Below are 20,156 nucleotides of genomic sequence, written 5' to 3'. Positions count from 1 at the left end.
GGTACAACGCTTGCTAGTACAAAGACGCTTTTAACGCCATCTATAGGTCAGTCAGTAATTGCATACAAAAATACTAAACAAAACAAATTTTATACAATATATTCACCATTATACATTATATTTAAAGTAACTAATTTTGCTAAATTTTTCTTCGAATTAATTTTGTTTAGGTTTTTATTTGTATGTTTGTAAACTGTCTCATCCTTGTAGTAATAGGTATAATATTTAGGAATGAACATCAGTACTTCATTCTTATGTTCATCACAAGGAAAAGTAAGTACACTGGCGTTATTGTCTAACACATCATCAAATGTGTCTTGAAAGACACTAGCCTCCGTACAATGTTTTAAAAAAAGAGTTTTCTATTGTAGTTATTAATTTATGAAAATGTTCATTTATTAATTGCCCCTGGATTTTAAATTGGTAAACGCAGCTTCGGATTTGCTTGAATAAGTCTTTCCTAAAAATATTAATTTACACTAAATCGTCAGGTAAAAAATGATTTTGACACAAAATTTGCCACTGAACTTTTGCCATTCGCCTTTGAAATGGCTTGATTTAATGCTATGGAAATATTTTTTTCCTTGGGGCATTTAAATAGAGTGCATTTTATTGTTTTGTTTAAAACACTTTTACATAAATGCACGCTACATTGGCGAGGCATTTTCGAAAATGTATAAAAATATTTAATACTAAATTTTCTCATTTTTGTCGGCCCTATTCCCGCCAATTCCGTATTATGTTAGGTTAATCCACGGATCTATTAAACTAATACCACTGACTATAATAGTTTATTTATAAACTATTGAAAACTTTTCATTTAAATTATTCGTCAATAGATGGCGCACAAGGCGCGATTGAACCGGGAAGCGTTGTACAATCGGGCCACACCCCGCACTCCGCCGGCCCGTCCGTTTCCAGTTCTGTATTATAGTCCGTGATAGCCGTCTGCGTGGATAAAACTGTAAACCTCATCAAAAAATTGGTATGAATTATGATAAAGTAATATCAATACTCACCACTTTGGTAAATTGTTCTTTTAGAAACTGGTAACTTATACATAAAATTATAAAACATGTAAACGCCGTCGTCGGTAGTGCCAGTATTATTGGATTTTAATATTCATTGGGAGTGCAATTCATATTTATATACAAGAAAAAATTATCACTACTATCCATACAAATAAACAATAACCGAGCACAACAAATACCACTGAAGAACAAATCATTATTGATTACAACTCGCTATTTAGGTAAGAGACGAAGTACCTCGGTAGTTAACACTTAACAAACAACTGGACATAGGTCTAAGACTAAGCCTTAGTGTACTTTATCCGCTTGGCACTCACTATTACTTATTCTGCTCTCAATATGTTTTTGAAGTATATCATACATATTTAATAGGTTTGCCATGATGATAAATATAGGTCATCGTATAGTAACCTTTTCTGTGAAATATATACTTTTTTTTACGTATAAACATTGGCTATTCTTCAAAAAATTGGCACTGCAAATTTAAAATTCATTGGCTTTTACACTATTTTACATTCAAAATACCATGATATATTTAAATTAGCATAGCCTTCCCCCCACCCCTTAGTAATATGTATTATACATTAAATCTATCAATTTTCCAGTACTTCCTAAGATATAAATTTTAAGATAGTTCAATTTTTTGCATCTTCTACTTGTTCGTTAATTAATCAATTCTACAATATTATTTAAGAATATATTTATTGTGTATAAAATATAAATAATTGTTATTTCAAAATTAAGGCAATGTTAACCAATTTAGTTGCAGCGTTATATAAATATAACATATTATACAGAGCATTTCAAAATGATTCATCCGATTTAAAAAAATAATATTTATTGTAAAATTTGAGTAATTACAGGTTAGGATTAGTTTATGTTAGAAATTACATTAATTTTTTATTACAATGGAAGGTGACTTTTCAGTTCATCAAAATCTTTTGAAAGGGAGGTACATAAACAGTATCTTTATAAATTATATTCCCCCCAAAGTAAAAAATCGCAGACTGTTTAGGTCTGGAAAACAGAATGGCCAAAGGCAATGTGCCTCGTTGAGAGTGCCGCAACGACCAATCCATAGCTGGTGTAGTTCATTGTTGATAAATCTGTGGACTTTTAAAAACTAATGAGGTGGTAAAAAAAAATTAGGAGCCCCTCTTTTATATGGTTGGTAGTTCGTTCACCACAAACTATGGGTTCAAGATTTATACCCTACTAAAATCAGATATATCATTTTGAAACTCCCTGTATTTCAAAATGTATGTGTTCCAAAAGTTGTTTGTTTTTTTTTAATTTGTTAAAACATTTTTTATTATTAACAGATTGCGATAGAATATTCAAGCTTCGTCTCATACATCAAAATGATAATAAATATTACCAGTGTAATATGTATGCTCTTCATTACCACCGTAACTCCAATTAGTTGGTATATGCAACCAAACACACAAAAATGTTTGCGTGAAGAACTTAGACAAAATGTATTGGTGAAAGGTGACTATGATGTTCGCCCTATTGAAGGACAACATATGGATTATATTGTCCGTGATTCTAAAGGTCATATTTTAGCCAATAAGCAAGATATAACAAAAGGAAAATTTACATTTAGCACAGAGAACTATGATATGTTTGAAATTTGTTTCACTTCACGTGTACCAGGTTATCAAAGAGGTGTTTTACATGAGGTTTTATTAGACATTAAAACTGGAGTAGAAGCTAAAGTATATGAAGGACTAGGGGAAGTTGCTAAATTGAAGCCATTGGAGTTAGATCTGAAGATGTTAGAAGATTTGTCATCATCTATTGTTAATGACTTTTCAGACATGAAACAACGTGTTGAAGACATGAGAAATACAAATGAATCAACTAGTATAAGATTACGATGGTTTAGTGTATTTAGTATTTGCTGTTTATTTGGACTGAGTGTCTGGCAAATTCTATATTTAAGAAGATACTTTAAGGCTAAAAAACTTATTGAGTAAGCATTTTTTAGATGTCTGTTATGTACTACCGTTTTATTGATTATGAAGAATAAAAACTGATTAATTTCACTAAAATACATTTTTTCACAGAAACGTTTTTATATTTTATAAAAACATTTCTTTAAAATACATTTTTTAATTCCATTTATTCAAAATATTCATGAATTTGAAAGTTCTGACTGGATGATCAAAGTCTAGCTAAGTAAGCTATGCATTTAACTTATACTCCATTAAATCTAGATTAAAAATTGTATTTTGCGTATTTTGAATTTTTTTTATATTACCCATACTTTTAAAAATATTACTGCTTATTTTAAAGTATTTTAGTTATATAGGTAAATATATAGATAAAATTATATTATATTTTTATAAAATGTTTTGCGAAAATAGTAAAACATGTATGTTTGACTGTCCATTTTATTATCCAGTTATTGGAATTATAATATGCGGTTTGCAAGCAATGGCATTACCTAAAATGTTTTATCTAAATAAACACTAGCTGTTGTATAAATTAAAAAGTGTTTGTTTTTCTTTTCAAAAAAATTTAATAAAATACCAATATACATTTTAATCAGTAATATGTGTTCAAATAAAACAGTTTTTTAATGAAAACATAAGTTGGAAGTACATATTTTGGTAGTGTTTATTAGCACATAAATGGATGCACCTGGCACCAATGCAAAATTTGGTCGTTTTTAGTGCTAATTAGATAGCTAATCTATATTTCTTACAATTGTGTAATTGTATTTTCGTTTTGAGAGTATAATCTACTTACTTGCATAAATACCCATCATGTTTTAGCTAATTGTTTGTAATTGTGTTAATCAAAATACTGATTGTTAGTATACCAAAATGTATATATCTTAAATTTCATAAAATTAGTAAATTATTGAGGAACATAACTTGGCAAAATAATATCTAACTTACAGTTTACTAATGAATTATTTAAATTTAAAGAAACCAAAAAAAAATTAATTTCCAATTTATATATTATTATATTAATTTTGAAAAACAAAAAACATTTCTTGCTATATTATAACGAAAAAATGCATTTTAAAACATTCCTCTTTGCTGCTTATTTCTTGCTGCATTTCTTCTATTATGATTTCCTTGAAATGCTTTATTTTCACCTTTTCTTTGTCTATCTAGTTCTGTTTGTGAACCTGAAGTGCTAGAAATAAATATTTTTGGTTTACCTATAAAATAGAAATTATTAATTAAGTTTTAAATAAAAACATTTAGTTAGATTATAAAACAGTTATTTACTTCGGTTTGACTTGTTGTTTTGCCTAGCTACATATTTTCTAGCTTGTCGTTCACGGACAACTTCAGGGTTCTCGCAAAATGGTTGAAAATTTAATTTTGGTTCTTGTGAATTTTCATCTGATGAATATTCTTCTATACATTCATTTAGTGGTTTTTTTTGTATTAAAACTCTAGGTGTAACATCCTGTCTACGTTTTTCGTTTTCATCTGCTGGTTCTGGTATAATATATTCAACTTCATCATATGTGTCATCATATTCATCATCATAGTATGATTCTAATTCAGCACTGGTAACTTCAGTAAAATTGTACTGTTCATAAAATGGTCGCATTTCATTACGAAACGATTTGTCATCCAATACTGCTTTAAGTTTTTTTAACTTTTTATTTCTAAAAATGGAAAGATAAATATTTCACTAATATACATGTTTATAAATATTATTAATATATTAATACAACTTTTTGACTTACAATAATGGTGGTTTATCACTAATTATGGAATTTTCTTCAAGGGACAAACTTGCAAGAGAAAAATCATACTGAGTAAGTTCTAGTGGTAAGCTATTTTCTAAAACCATACTAATCACTTTTTCTGAATCCATATCATAATATTCCAAACATAACTAATAAAAACAAAATAATTGTTAAAAACTAAAAAAAAAAAGAGTATAAAAACAAAAATAATTCACTAGCCTGTATAAATCCATTGCCTAAATGTGGTAATAAGTCTTTAACATCACTTATAAGTGATTGAAGTTTTGCATTTTCCAAGTTGTTATTACTGTTTAACTGCTAAACCACCAAAAATACATAAATAGATGTAGAAAATAAAATAATTATTAATTTACCTCCAATTGGTCATCAGGCAACTGTTCACATTCAATACTTGTTTCACTAGTCAAAGCTAAAGATTTCTGTAAATAATCATACCTTGTTGTATCCCTAAATAAAACAGACATCAAATTTTCACTTTAATGACAATTTTAAGTAAACAGGATGTTCAGAATTTCATGTAACACTTAATTTTTAGGTGATGTACTAAAATTTTGAAACAATAACACATATTTTTTATCAAACAATAATTTAATTATATGTATTTCTTCCCAGTCAGAATTCATATTTAGGAGGCGGAGGCATACAACTTTTGAAACATATATTATGTATACATTTTATTCGGTTTTCTTCTTCTTCTTCGGTTTTTCAGAGGCCATTGAGGCCCATTACCGCAACACAAATTAGCTTCCACCTGTCTCTATCCTGTGCTACTGCTTCCATATCTTGTATTCCAATTTCTTTTAAAGTCTTTTTTACTTTGTCTATCCATCTTTGCTTTGGTCTGCCTAGTGGCCTTTTCCCAAGGGGTTTCCATTTTAATACCGCTTTCATTAGGCTATTTGACCTCCATACGTGGCCAGCCCATGCGATTCTTCTATATTATAATATTTATTCGGTTTTAATTAGGAATAATTTGCTGAAACTTTTGACTGGTTAATAACCATTTTTAAATCATTACTTTTAAAATTATTAGTTAAAAATTTGGGACAGAAGAAAAGGTGGAGTGTAGTATTTTTTTCGATCTGTGTACATTACAAAACTGCACTCCACCTCTCATCCTGTATTTTGAACTCTAATAATTATAAAAGTAATGACTCAAAACTGGTTATCGATCAGTCAACATTTACAGCAAATTACTCTTAATTTAATAAAACAAATTAATTGTATACATTATCATTTAATTTCAAAAGTTACCTCCTCTCCCCCTCCTTAAATCTAACTTCTGACTGATAAAAATACAAAATCTTTAATTTATTATTGTTTGACAAAAATTTAAAATATTTTACATAATTTTTTCAAAATGTTAGTACATCATTGAAAAATGAAGTGATGGATGAAATTCTGAAACCCTGTATTATGTTAAAAATGTATAGTTTTTATTATTTTTTCTCAGGCATGAATAGAAACCAGGTTATAAGGCAATAGCTGTAACTGACGTTTTTCCCATCTTTTAGTATAGAGAAAAAATAATTTTTATTTACATAATATATATGTACTGCAATAACTTTAAACATTGATAACACATAGTAAAATAAATGTATTGATAAATTTCAACTACAAGTCTAAGCTACAGACTAACTTGTATAGCCCTATTGCCTATACAGCTTATGTCACATATTGCAAATAGCCTTTTATTAATCAGTCAACATTTTTTCAGCATAAATACACTAAAAAAAAAAAAAATTAAATAGTTATCTTACTTTTCTTTCATTATACTTTGACATTTTTTTAAGCTGTTGCCTAAATTGTATACTAGGTTGTAATCGTTTACAAACTCGTTAAAGGCTAATAGCTCTGTTATTGTTTCCAAGTATTCTTCTACCGCGGCTTTCGATTCTCTTTATATGAAAGTAATATACTTAGTATTGAAAACAATGATAATAAAATTATAATTACTTTTTGGTATTGATCTGTTCAGTTAGGCTATTTAAACATTGATGTACACATTTTACTTGTAGTAATCTTGTAGCATGAAGCTTTTCATTAAACTGTTCCAATTTGTTCATCATAATTACCCTTTTATAAATAAGAGGCTTCACATTATGATAAAATGATGCCAAACTAAATAACCAAAAAAATATTCAAATACAAAAAGATGGTTAGAGCTGTAAATTGTCAATTAGAGTACATACCACAAATGAAATTTTTCTTTATAAAATATATTACTAGCTATAGGATAGATTTCTAAAAATCCTGTGATACTATATGAAATGTCTAAAAGAAAATCTACAATATCTTGAATAATTATGAGATTGGCTTTATTCATTGCAGTTGAACTTTTACCAGTTTGATTTTGATTCGGTCTATTGTCAAATGCAAGATCTAATTCTATTTTATCTTGAAACTGACTAAAACACTATTTAAATATGATACTTTGTTATTTGTATTAATAAATTTTAATGTATAAAAATTTAAATAATACGCACTTTATTAATACATTGTATACAACTTTTCAAATTTTCATTAAATAACTTTTCATGTGAAAAAAGTTTCTTAATAATAATTTCTAATTCTTTAGTATGCAGGTGACTATAAATGACACATAAGTCAAACAGCATGGGAATATTTATTACATTTTTTTTAACAAGTAAACCACACAGGTATTTAGGAGTCAATTCCTATAAAGTAAACAAGTTTTAATAAAACATATAAATTTGAAACGAAAATGGTTTAATTAATAAATACTTCATTTTCATCAGTCAAACGTTTTAACAATAGATACGCCAAGTGTTCAATCTCGTTATACATTGATATTATATCAAAATCTTGAGAAAAATGATCACTTAGATGTGGTGGAGCAGCTTCTCGGAGAAATGTTTGAAAACCAATCATAGCGTCCTTAGTAAACTCAATAGTTATCCAGAATCTATTCAAAACATAAATAAACACCTATAAATATATACTAGAAAAAATAATTTTACTAGATCAATTAAAAAAACATATTTATATTCACTCATAGTATGGTAATTTAAGAAGAATATTAAAATCTTCAATTAAAAATTTCATCTGGTCTAACCAACACTGTTTCTGTTCAGGAATATCGGTGATCGATTTTAATGGATGAATGTATTTTATAAATCGCCTGTTCAATGCTAATTTTTTATTCTATAATATTTTAAATATACATTGCAGTAAAACATATTATTATTCTTAGTATAAGTGTTATACATGACATAATAAGTATAAATTAATAAGGTTATTGAAACCATTACTTTGACATCCATTTAAACTGGGTTTGCACCAACACCTTGTAATAATCCAAAAACCAAATATTAGAAATTATTGAATAGGATATCTGATATTACTGAAAATGTGTCATATGCATTAAAATTAAGTATTCAAAAGTAGGATGAACCATGATTGAAATATACCAAGTTTTTGCACATATACTCCTTCTTCATCAAATATTCGATGATAAAATCAAATATGTCAGCATAACGGGCAGCTAATCAAAATCAGGTATATAAAATATACGGTAAAATATATAGTAATACTGTAATAGTAAATTATATTATAGTCAAATTGATATCCCGTTAGTTGGTAGTCGGTACGCTCATGGCTTAAATATACAAGGTTACTGCATATCCCCACTTTATTATATTATCAATTCATAAAATGGCAGCGTTAGGGTACATCATTGTTTTTTTGATAAATTTGTAAATAATACCTTTATAAAACTAATTAATTTGATTGACTAACCCTTACGCTGCCATTTTATTTTTATCGTCGAAAATTTCGGTGAAGAAGGGGTAGAAATGCAATAATCTAGTATATTTAAATCATGGGTACGCTGTCGTTTTATTTCTGAAGATAACAATTCGAGACGATGTGTAATACCTAATAACACGGAATATTCTGTGCTAATAATCTGTATATTTCAACGATAGGATAAACATGACACTAAGAACATAAGAAGTCTTAATTTTTTGTACAGTGATCGATTGCTACATATAACGCAAATTGCCAATTATCAGGCAATTGAATTTCTATACTCATTACTCAGTATTCAGTTATTTTGTCATCTATGGTCTGTGGATATGACCCTGTGTACGGCGACCTCATGCGAGTCCCAATATTTTTACAGGATATTGTAATTGTCATTCGAGATGAGTGTGCCAAGTTTTAGCCTTCTATGACATCGGAAAGTGGATTAAATTAATTTTGCAAGATTTGAAAAATACCCGTACAAACGTGTTAGCGAGTTAAAGAAAAGCATGTAATAATAGTTATGTCTATGAATAAAATGTATTATTATTATTATTATTCATTATTCGGTTAAAAAAAGCCATTGCCCTTTGGAGTTTGGCAAAACTATGCGTCTCTTTAGAAAAAAAACAGTCTTTTGTCCTTCCTTTTTTTGCTATTCCGGAACGTGTGTTATTAGTATAGCAGTGTATGGTTAGGAACGGCCAAAAAGGTATTAATACAATTTACATAATATACGAATAAAAATGATGGCATGAAGAACCTAATATTTTAACATAAACTAAAAAAGGCCAGTGATGATTTTGGACACCGTTCAAATGGTTAAAAGAGCTCATTATGTAGGCAGAGGTTCATAGCTATGCAGCAACATAGTTATTAGTTCCATACACCGGCACAAATATCATAATCCATGGTACATAATAAAATAATATTTATACTATCGTGAATCGTGATTCACCAAGCGACAAGCTACAATTTACAGTATAAACTTTAACGTTTTCATTCAGATTTTCACTATTCAGTTTGCAGTATAACCCAGTATCCAGTCTATCCACCTGGACTATCACGAGTTAAGATTACAATAGATAACCGTGATCCATAGATATATATAATAAGCTAGATTGCTAACTGTACATGCCACCAATAGAGAATATTGAAGCAGCCATTTTCCGCCATCTTGGTGGGAATTAGAACCTTATCACGCGAGAATAATATATGATTATACAATCCACAGATATATATAATATTGATATAATAATATATACAGATATATATTATATATATTGATAACACACATAAATCCCACCAGAATGGCGGACCGTCGGCTTCAATTCTTGTCGAAAGTTAGCAATCTAGTTTATTATATACCTATATCTATGCCGTGATCATGATAAATGTTGTTTTGATACGGCTGAAGTTAATGATAAACGCCATTTTTTAAAAACACCGCGGCTGCCACCGCGCCGGTAATCAAGAGGTAAACCGGTGTTGCCAATGATAGTTTGTAGTTTGTCACATTATTGTGATCGTACACGGTGGTTTGTGTTCCCTAAAACAAATATAAGAAAGATAATAGGTGTACCTGCCACAATATCGATGAAATCTGTGATAATGCTCAACTATTAAGTGGTATGCAAGACTGCAATCTGCATTTATGCGCCAATATTAACATCAGTAGTATATATTGAGTAACTAATCACGATATCAAGTCTCAACCATAGTAAGTCTTCCTTACAAATAAGTACTACTAAATATAAGAAGCCCGCCAAGTGAGCTACGACTTGTGAGAGGTTCGTCGTTTTAAATTTCAGAACGAAAATAAATAAACTCTGTAGTTTTTTGGGTGTCATTTTAATGACACCATATTAATGCTAAGCCAGGTGTTGGTAACATTGCAGATTAAGGGGGGAAAGGGAAGAGAAAATACGGCAATCGGTTGTTTTCTCGTTTGTCACTGACCACCGTGTAAGGGAATTTTGTAATATTGAGAACTGATAAATTTCTCGAATGGAATATCGGTGGAATTAACGATCGCTCACTCATGATACGGGTAGGTTATAGTGGGCTTCAGGAACCGTACGAATTGTTTTGTGTATTTAGCCGTGTTAACGTTAGATAATAATATTATGTTCGTGTTGTGAATAGATTATCTGGCGGTAAAAACTTAAAAACACGTTACTCTGTCGGTTTTTGTTGATTACCCATAACATTTGTTCAGAAAAACAAAAAGTAAGTTGGAACATTTAGGTGGCAATGAGTGTTAAAATAAAATAAAATAACATGTGTTATTATAATTAGTCTAAACATTCCATACACATTTTTAAAGTTTACTTTTTTTGGATAGGGTCCTAAATACATTTTCTATTATCTCGTTACGTTGTGTACTAATTATTCTATTTTACCACATAACACAAACATAAAGAGTATAAAGTTCATTTTTTTCTAAACAATTTCGGAAATACTGTAATATTCATTTTGTTTGCTTATTTGCATGTAACAATGTCGGTTCTTATTTGTATAATATAGTTTATACGCCGTATATTATTCCATCTACTAACTCGTGTGAATACCTACTGAAAACTACATTTCACTTTTGTCAAATGTTTAGTCAGCTTTTTCTTTATTTCTCAAATTTTGTACAGAGTTGTGTTTAAATTCACCAACAGATTAATCAATTGTTTGTCATAGTTTGTTTTATATACATATTGTATGATCCACAGAACTGCTTGAATTCTAAATTTAATGCTATAATCGATTCATTTAATACAAATTATGTATTATTTGAATATCATTTAGCCCGTTTCAATGTAATTTATTAATAGCCTCTCCAAAGAGAACCAGTTTTTAATCTGTAGGTATTATGTCTGAAAAATATATCACTTAAAATAATATTTAGCATAACTCTTGATGTGAATCTAGATATTATTGATTACAAACATATATTTTAATATTTTAATTTATAGAACTATAATATTATACCCTATATTTTAAGTATAATATTTATAGTTCTTTAGTAAATAAGTGATAATTATGACAAAATATTCATTACTTTTTTCTGTTTTGGATGTACATTAAATTAATCTATAGTCTAATTATTATCAAAAAGTCTAAAATTATTTCTAGAAAAAAAAAACAATTCTGATTAAATAATAGTAATTTTTGATTTTCAGTTATTGTTCAGAAGTAGCATATCTAAAAATATCATAACCTTTATTTAGAATTATTTCGACTTAGTAAAGTTTGAATATTATGAAATATTAATAATAAAACTTTAAATATCTGAGTCGTATTTAATTTTTCTTAATTTGACAGATATGGTCTAACATTTTTCATCTTAAGTTCTATAATTCCTATTGTTATCCTGAATGTTAAATAAATTACCTAAAGGGGGGTTATTTTTAAATAGTTTAATTTTCTTATGATTTTGTAAGTTACAATTTGTATAAAGGTATTTTGAAAATTAATGTTTTTCTCATTATTTTTATAGTTATAAACTAATTGTATCAACTATGCTCAAATTTTATGGGTACTTTAACAAAAACAAAACTAAAATAATCATAAACTCTACTTAAATTTTAAGTATAGTAGGTGCAATAACTTAAAGATTTCTAAAAATAATAATAAATGGGTATTAATAAATAAGATTTTAATTTTAATACTAGAAGAACTAAACAAATAAGTGTACTATAAGTATATTAAACCCAATTATCTATCCAGTATTTTAAAATTATTCTTATTTATTCTTGATCATTTTATTAGCTACATACCGTCGCTTATACTGCAACTGTATGTATCTCAAAATTTGGTAAAATTATTTTATCTTCAAATGTCATAATTCAATTGGTTAGAACATATTTTGTTAGACTAATGGTTACACTGTAAATAATTTAAAAAATAGTACTATCTATATAAAAATCTTATGTAGTTATCATAATATAGTTTATTGCCTTCCTTGAAAACCTAAAAAATTCTAAAATACATACTGTTGCAGCATACGTGACGATATATATATATATATATAAATATATATATATATATATATATATATATATATATACTATACCATCCTCCTGCAGATTCAGTATAATTAAAGTTTGTCACTATAATCCTGACTGGTTGTTCAGTTAATGTTACTGAAATAAACGCATGAATCCGCAATCTGGTACATGGCCACAAAAATCGATGAGAACCCGATTAAACGGTACAAACCTTCCAGTCCGACACCTCAGTTGAGATAGTAAGTTGTAAATAACCTAATTTTATAATTAAAATTGTACAAAACCGATCTGGTATCTTCAGTAATTTTATATAGTTTGAGCTTTTATGCTTTAAATAAACCAATTACTGGATTGGGATTATTTGCCTGTATCTGGTATTTTTTGTTTTTTTTTTTGGTTTGTACTCCCAAGCATCATATACTATACTTTTTGCTTTTTGTTTTGTACCTATGTTGTTAACAATGTTATAAGTTTATCGGTAGATTATTTTTTAAAAATTTAATTTGGTGTATAAATATTCTGATATTTTTATTTGTCGTTTTGTTTAATTTTTAATAATCCATACTTTATTCTATGTTATAGCAGTCAAGGAAACGGCAATAGTATAATGGGTCCAGATATGGATATATCAATTGATAATAATTTAGATTCTGAAAAAATTGCCATTTTGGATGCTGGTGCTCAATATGGGAAAGTAATTGATCGGAAAGTTAGAGAACTATGTGTAGAAAGTGTTATGTTGCCATTGCAGATTTCAGCATTAACATTAAAAGAGCAAGGATATAAGTAAGTGTTAAATGCAATTTATAGTGATTTAGTTATTGTTAAGCCCTGTTAGTTGTTAAGTTTACTCTAATTAGAAACAAACCTGCTTTCAACAATTTTTGTAGATTAAAAATTAGCATAAAAAAATGTCCAGTTAGGTAATTATACCTTAAATAATGTTATTTTGTTTATGTTGTGACTGATGAAAAAATATAAGCTCATAATCTTAACATTTTGTAGAATCATACAAATATAAATAAGTGTTTTTATGAAAAATTTACATTTACAGAGCTATAATTATATCTGGAGGGCCAAATTCAGTTAATGCTGCAGATGCACCAACATATGATCCAGATATATTTCGAATTGGATTACCAGTTTTAGGTAATTTTAATACATAATCATTTAAAAAATATCTTGATTATAAACATTATATTTTATGGTTGTTTTTTTAGGAATATGTTATGGTATGCAAATGATGAATAAAGAATTTGGGGGACAGGTAGAAGCAACTATAGGTCGAGAAGATGGCATATATAATGTTGATGTTGACTCACAATGTTTACTTTTCAAGTAAGTATTGTGGTGTAATATTAATGTAGAACACTGGAGTGTTCTACATTAATATTAAACTTCAAAGCTACTACACATCAAAATTGTAAATAAATATAACAACCTAAAAATTATCCCTTACAAGAGTTTAAGGGCTATGAAATCATTATTTTCATGTAAATGTACTACCAGCAGTTGCTGCAGCCTACAATTAACTTTATATAAAGCTTAAATACTGTCTTATATTGTATAAGGAGTAATTAAGGCATTTTACACGCTTTAGTCTGGCTCACAAAAAGTAAACGTTCAAGGCCAATGGTCGGTGGCTAAATATTCTGGCAGCTAAATATTTTGACAGGTATGAAATTTTGGGTATGGTGTTCGTGTTCGGAAGACTTCAAGCTAGAAAACCGTCAAAACTTCAGCCCAAACTAAGGAATAGGAAAAAAGTTATGCATTGATTTGTGCACAATTGTCAAAATCCTATGTTAAATCCCATTAAAACTTCAACCCTTTGGGACACGTGTTAAAATTAATGTTTCAAATTTTTTTTTTTTTGGATCTTATTTTTATTGTATTTAGAAACCCTTTAGGGGGGCGTCGAGATTAAAATTCGAAAATCAACTTTTTAAAGACCACCCTAATATAAATATATATATATAAGGAAGGGCCTTAAATTTGACATTCCGTTAAATGGCAGTCATTCGGCTCCAAATACTGAATTTTTTCAGATTATTTTTATTTTATCCCTTTGTTTTGCTGCGGCTGGGTTGGGCCGAGTGACAGTATACATTTGATGTGCAACAGGGAGACCAAGGATTTGAAATAAAAGTCTGACAAAATAAGAGAAATATTTTTTTTCAGTATTTGGAGCTGAATGACGGCTATCCAACACCATATAAAATATAAGGACCACCCAAATATTTATATATATTTTATAGTCTACGACCTGTATAGGTCGGATTGGACAACTCTTTCTTTACAAGATCCTCATGGGGAGCTAATAATCCTGGGGAAGTGGGTATGGTGCGGTGGTTTCCCATTGACTTCCGCACCAGTCAATCGGGTGGGTATTTCTCTCTCCAGACGGTTATCTCGCCAGCTAGAGAAATGGCCAGCGACTTAGGTTCGAACCATGGCTAGTGCATAGAAATACTGCGGCAGTAACCCCCTCGATCACGAAACCACGACATTTCTATAATATTTATTATATAAGAATGAAACATTTTTCAGGTCTTTAGCAAAAACCCAGAGTGTTCTACTCACACACGGAGATCATGTCACAAAAGTAGCTGACACATTTAAAGTGATAGCTACATCTAACAATATGGTTGCTGCTATTGGCAATGATAGCAAAAAGTTGTATGGACTTCAATTTCATCCAGAGGTCAAATATTTTATTTTTATTTATTGAGGCGCCAATGCAGTTTGTTATTGTAACATGCCTTATGGAAAAAGTGATGACTTCTTGTAGAGTTATGGGATTTTGCTTTTTTTTTAGAGTAGGAAAACTTCATACAGTACATTATGGTTCGATTTTCAAAATTCTAATATACTTCAGTAAGAGTGAATATGACTTAATTTTAAACTTTTTTTTTCAATTTATTTTGGTAATTTAATAACACATTGAAACCCCAGTGTAAGCTGTAGTAAATCTTCCTCTTTAAAACAAAAAAAGTTATCAAGATCCAATTACTTAAGGAGAATAGAATAGGCCATTTATTGAGGGGCAAAGGATAAGCAATATTTGACAAAAATTGATCTAGTAGCCATGTTAAACATGCTGACTAAATTTAAGGTGAAAATAAACATGAAGTTTTGCTATTTGAAAAGTTATTTTGCTTAAAGTTATGGCAATAGTTTGATAAAAAATGACTTGTAGAAGTTATTTTCTGGTGATCTATTGAACAGACAACAATTATTTTTTTATTGTGATGCTTACTATTTTGTTTGGTGCTATCCTTATTGATGTGTCATTATTTTTCCCGTAAAGTAATTTGTCACTAACAAAATGGCTTTCTTATTTTAAGAACATTAGATGCAAGTGCTAAACTATTAACATTTATTAATTTTTTTTTTCAAATTTAGGTTAATTTAACCGAATCTGGGACTAAAATGTTAAAGACATTTTTATATGACATTGCTGGGCTTTCGGGGACGTTCACTATAAGAAGTCGTGAAGAAGAATGCATTAAATATATAAAAGACTATGTTGGCCTGAATAAAGTATTAGTACTGTTAAGTGGAGGTGTAGATTCAACAGTTTGTGCAGCTCTTGTATGTCGAGCATTAAATCCACAACAAGTAATAGCTGTACATATAGACAATGGGTTTATGCGCAAATATGAAAGTGAACAAGTAATGCAATCATTAACAACCATTGGGCTTGATGTCAAAGGTTTGTAACCTTCATGAAAGCAACAATTTTAAATTAATAGATGATTTAAACAAAAAAATGTAATATTTTCTTAGCTGTAAATGCTACATTTGACTTTAAGTATGGAACTACTATTCTACCCGATTTACATGTCGCAAATCGTACTAGAGTGTCTGCCCCATTGTGTCAGGTTAGCAACCCAGAAGAAAAGAGAAAAATAATCGGTGACGTTTTTGTTAAGGTACTAATTGCAGTGTGTAATGTATTATATTACAGCGATTTTATTTAAATTTTAAGTTCTAATAAGTGGTCTTCATGTATTTATGTTCTTTGTATTTATCACTTTTAGACGGCAGACAAGTTCCTGAAATCATTAAACTTATCATCCGAACATGTTATATTTGCTCAAGGCACTCTTAGACCTGACTTGATAGAATCTGCTTCCCGATTAGCCAGTAATCATGCTGATACCATAAAAACACATCACAATGACAGCAAATTAATACGAGAGTTAAGGGACAAAGGACGTGTTATCGAACCTTTACAAGATTTCCATAAAGATGAAGTAAGCTATAAATTAGTTTCAATTTGGAGTCCATTTTAATATGTAAAAAACGATTTATACTTATAGGTTAGAAGATTAGGAATGGATTTGGGTCTTAGTGAGAGTATTGTGTACAGACATCCATTTCCAGGGCCTGGCTTAGCCATTCGTGTGATATGTGGCGATGAACCTTTTATAGAAAAAGATTTTTCTGAAACTCAAGTTTTAGTTAAAATTGTTGTAGAGTACAATGACATGGTTTTAAAGGTAAGTGTGTTTTTTCTAAAAGATTATTAAAAAAATAATTTATATTTAGTTGGTTTAGTATAAGCGTTATTTAAAATAGTTTTTTATTTTATTTTGTTTCAACATCTCTGGCTACTATTGCAAAATATTTTATTTATAATTATATTGATGGTTTAAATAATATTTGGTGTGGGCACAATTATTTTTATAATTTCCACAAAAACAAAAAATGATTATCGAATTTTTATTTATATATTTATTCAAGCTTTGGAAACATAGGCTATTAGCTGTTGGTTGATTTGTGTTGTTGGTTTTTTGGGTTGGGTTTGTGTGGTAGGGACATGCATGGGTTGCCATTATAAATCCCGGGTGGTCACCCACCCAGGATCAAGCAGCAACGGACACAGCTTAACACAGTATGGTGTTCACTGCGCCACACCATGGCCCTTATTATCTAAATATTGTTGTATTAACTTTACTTTAATATAAGGGGTAAACAAAACTTATTGAACCTAATAATTAAAGTAGTTGGACATTTTTTTATATTTTACAAGTCAAAAATAGCCTTTATTTATTATTATGTTCATAAATTATATTTTAAAAATGATGCACAAATTTGAATTTACAGTAGAAATTATTATAAAGCAGAATATTTGTTGCAACCATATTTATGTAACCAACTTTGGTTAACATTAACATAAAGCATTTCTTTCATTTGTATTATCTAGTTGCTTTAGCTCTAGACAGTTGTGATATCGTGTATCATGTAGCAAGTGTCAATCTTATGTAGATACGTGTTACTTATATTATTGCAAATTGTAATTGTTAATTGTATTGTGTACTTTATCATTAGCGAAAGTGAATAAATAATCATACAATTAAATCATAATTCACTAATAAATCATATTTGTTTGTATAAGATCGTCTTCTAACTACACAGATTTTTATAGTGTATTTTTATTTTCAGAGTCATGCACTTTTAAATCGAATAGAAAATGCCACTTCAGAAAATGAACGCAATATTTTGAGAGAAATTTCATCAAAACAAAAAATGGCTGCCACATTGCTGCCAATCAAAAGTGTTGGGGTCCAAGTATGAGCTTTTTATATATATATATTATTTTCTATAAATATTATGTTAACGTTTAATGTTAAACAGGGTGATAAACGTACTTATAGTTATGTGGTAGCCATATCTTGTACAGAATCTGACCCTGTTTGGGAAGACTTAAGTTATTTAGCTAGAATAATACCTAGAGTATGCCACAATGTCAATAGAGTATGTTATGTTGCTGGTCCACCTGTAGTTTTTCAAGTATTGGACATAACAAACACATATCTAAATAGCAGTGTAATAAATTTGTTAAAAGAAGCTGATTATGTTGTAAACAAGGTAAATATGATTTAATTTGCCTATTATATTTTATAATAATACAAAAAAACAATTTATTAGGTACTAGCAGAATGTCCAATTAGCATGCGAAAAGTAAGCCAGATGCCTATAATTCTCATACCAGTTCATTTTGATCGAGATATTGCATACCGGCATCCTTCATGTCAACGTTCCATTGTCATCAGACCGTTTATCACTGAAGATTTTATGACTGGAATACCTGCTTTGCCTGGAAAACATATACCTGCTGTGGTATGTACTTCTTACTGTATAATTTACATTACAGGCAGGTATTAACATACCTGCATTATTTCCCCAGTTTTTATTTGATAGTACAAAGGCCTTTAAACTGTTGCTTCTATCTATACTGTTATATTATTTTAGCTTTGATGAGGAGCTGAAAAGATATTGGCTTTACAATAATGTGCTTTTATTAATTAAATAAAACACTAAAAACTAAAAACGTATTAACTTTGAGCTCACTTAAACTTTTTGATAAATAGTTGATTCCCTTCTAAATATGTGTGCATTATTTACATATATTGCTGCCGATATTGAGAGAAAAAATAAGAAACTAACCCTTTTCTCAAGATTGGGTATAACTTTTTTCTTTATTTTGCTTTTTTACGTATAGTAAAACATGAGGTTATAGTTAAGTAATCTTACATAATAATTTTAGAAATTGTCTGAAATTAGACTGAAGGTAAATTTAGTAACTACAATTTTTTTTTTGAAAATCTTTATTCAAACTTAGATTTTTATTATGCTAAATTAAGAGTAGTTCTCGAATTTTTTAGTTTAAAAGTTACTTTTTGTATCCCTTACAAAAGCTAGCACGTGTCATTTTTCTTACAAAAAATCAGCATGTTTAAGGTTTTTAAGAATAATAGTATTTTTAAAAATTATTTATAGTTTCAGTATTCATTGTAAATATTTATACATTTCACTATTTTCCCATAAAAAACAACACGTTTGTAGTTAGACTGTCGTGGATAAACTGTGAAATGTGTTGTTATACGTGGTACATTTCGTGGTGAAATAGTGAAATGTATAAGGGTTTTTCTGTAATTCAGATTTTATTTTAACCTTCATACTTTCTAGTTGGTACAAAAAATGATGGCTGCTGCTCAAGAAATACCCGGAATATCTCGAGTGTTGTACGACTTGACACCAAAACCTCCAGGTACTACTGAGTGGGAATAAAAAGTTGTTTATCTTTATGAAAGACCAAAGTATCCTGGTCAGAACATTTGGAACTTGCGTTTCATAATCTACCAAATACAAAAAAAAAATAGAAGTCAACGTTCATTGCTCATTGGTGATATCAACAGTTTAAGACTCGTACTACTATGTTACTACAATTCTTCTATTCTAATTCCTAAGAATAAATTACTTTACAACATTACTCTCAGATTCTTAATTAATTGAGCTATTATTTATTTGTAACAAGACAAGAGTGGTCTTGATTGTTATTTGTATACTTAGTGTAAATAATTAACATCAAGTAGATTCTTGAATATTATTATTTCATTATACTAATATAATATAAATTATATTGCTTATAATTAAATCAAGAGCCTTTTGTACAAAGTAATTCTTAGTAGAATTTATACTATATCGCCCAACACTAATTAGTTTAATATGTTATGATTAATGCATTAAATAATATATCTAAAAAAAAAAATATATATATATATATATATTTTATTTATCAACGAAGAACAGTTCTATTTCTCTTTTTGTTAA

The 20,156-nt window shown here is 28.8% G+C and overlaps 3 protein-coding genes across 17 annotated transcripts; 2 read left to right on the top strand and 1 right to left on the bottom strand.

The window, feature by feature from the left end:
• The first annotated feature begins 915 nt into the window (after positions 1-915).
• Positions 916-3,528, top strand: LOC126835428 (transmembrane emp24 domain-containing protein bai-like). 2 transcript variants are annotated; one of them, XM_050568008.1, is made up of 2 exons: positions 916-985; positions 2,354-3,528. In XM_050568008.1, the coding sequence occupies exon 2, from the start codon at positions 2,393-2,395 to the stop codon at positions 3,008-3,010; it is 618 nt and encodes a 205-aa protein (XP_050423965.1). In that variant the 5' UTR covers positions 916-985; positions 2,354-2,392; the 3' UTR covers positions 3,011-3,528. The 2 variants fall into 2 exon arrangements, with proteins under 2 accessions (XP_050423965.1, XP_050423964.1); XM_050568007.1 differs by lacking the exon at positions 916-985 and adding an exon at positions 992-1,252.
• A 318-nt stretch (positions 3,529-3,846) lies between these two features.
• On the bottom strand, positions 3,847-8,397 carry LOC126835989 (activating signal cointegrator 1 complex subunit 2). Of its 6 annotated transcripts, none has more exons than XM_050568916.1 (13): positions 8,202-8,396; positions 8,043-8,134; positions 7,784-7,935; positions 7,516-7,696; positions 7,257-7,448; positions 6,963-7,186; positions 6,727-6,891; positions 6,531-6,668; positions 5,124-5,217; positions 4,969-5,064; positions 4,747-4,898; positions 4,277-4,665; positions 3,847-4,206 (listed from the first exon to the last, which is right to left on the bottom strand). In XM_050568916.1, exons 2-13 carry the CDS (start codon positions 8,052-8,054, stop codon positions 4,064-4,066), a joined length of 1,938 nt encoding a protein of 645 aa, XP_050424873.1. In that variant the 5' UTR covers positions 8,055-8,134; positions 8,202-8,396; the 3' UTR covers positions 3,847-4,063. The 6 variants fall into 6 exon arrangements, with proteins under 6 accessions (XP_050424873.1, XP_050424871.1, XP_050424874.1 ...); XM_050568914.1 differs by having other exon boundaries at positions 4,969-5,067; positions 8,202-8,395; XM_050568917.1 differs by lacking the exon at positions 6,531-6,668 and having other exon boundaries at positions 4,969-5,067; positions 8,202-8,397.
• Positions 8,398-10,142: 1,745 nt separating this feature from the next.
• LOC126836138 (GMP synthase [glutamine-hydrolyzing]) lies at positions 10,143-19,891 on the top strand. Of its 9 annotated transcripts, none has more exons than XM_050569281.1 (15): positions 10,458-10,585; positions 10,681-10,764; positions 12,660-12,772; positions 13,116-13,319; positions 13,588-13,682; positions 13,754-13,871; positions 15,084-15,237; positions 15,939-16,248; positions 16,323-16,468; positions 16,577-16,792; positions 16,859-17,038; positions 17,985-18,110; positions 18,177-18,410; positions 18,471-18,662; positions 19,512-19,891. In XM_050569281.1, exons 3-15 carry the CDS (start codon positions 12,702-12,704, stop codon positions 19,611-19,613), a joined length of 2,148 nt encoding a protein of 715 aa, XP_050425238.1. In that variant the 5' UTR covers positions 10,458-10,585; positions 10,681-10,764; positions 12,660-12,701; the 3' UTR covers positions 19,614-19,891. The 9 variants fall into 9 exon arrangements, with proteins under 9 accessions (XP_050425236.1, XP_050425238.1, XP_050425235.1 ...); XM_050569278.1 differs by having other exon boundaries at positions 12,612-12,772; XM_050569279.1 differs by lacking the exons at positions 10,458-10,585; positions 10,681-10,764 and adding an exon at positions 10,143-10,255 and having other exon boundaries at positions 12,612-12,772.
• Positions 19,892-20,156: the final 265 nt, after the last annotated feature.

This window comes from Adelges cooleyi, unplaced genomic scaffold, assembly GCF_023614345.1.
Source record: "Adelges cooleyi isolate 19-005CV unplaced genomic scaffold, UGA_ACOO_1.1 ACOO_flye_CR_arks_rails_tigmint_CR_PRNA_23, whole genome shotgun sequence".
In the NCBI taxonomy this organism is placed as follows: Eukaryota; Metazoa; Arthropoda; class Insecta; order Hemiptera; family Adelgidae; genus Adelges; species Adelges cooleyi.
The sequence above is the reverse complement of the archived record's forward strand: the minus strand, read 5'-3'. Positions and strand labels throughout refer to the sequence as shown.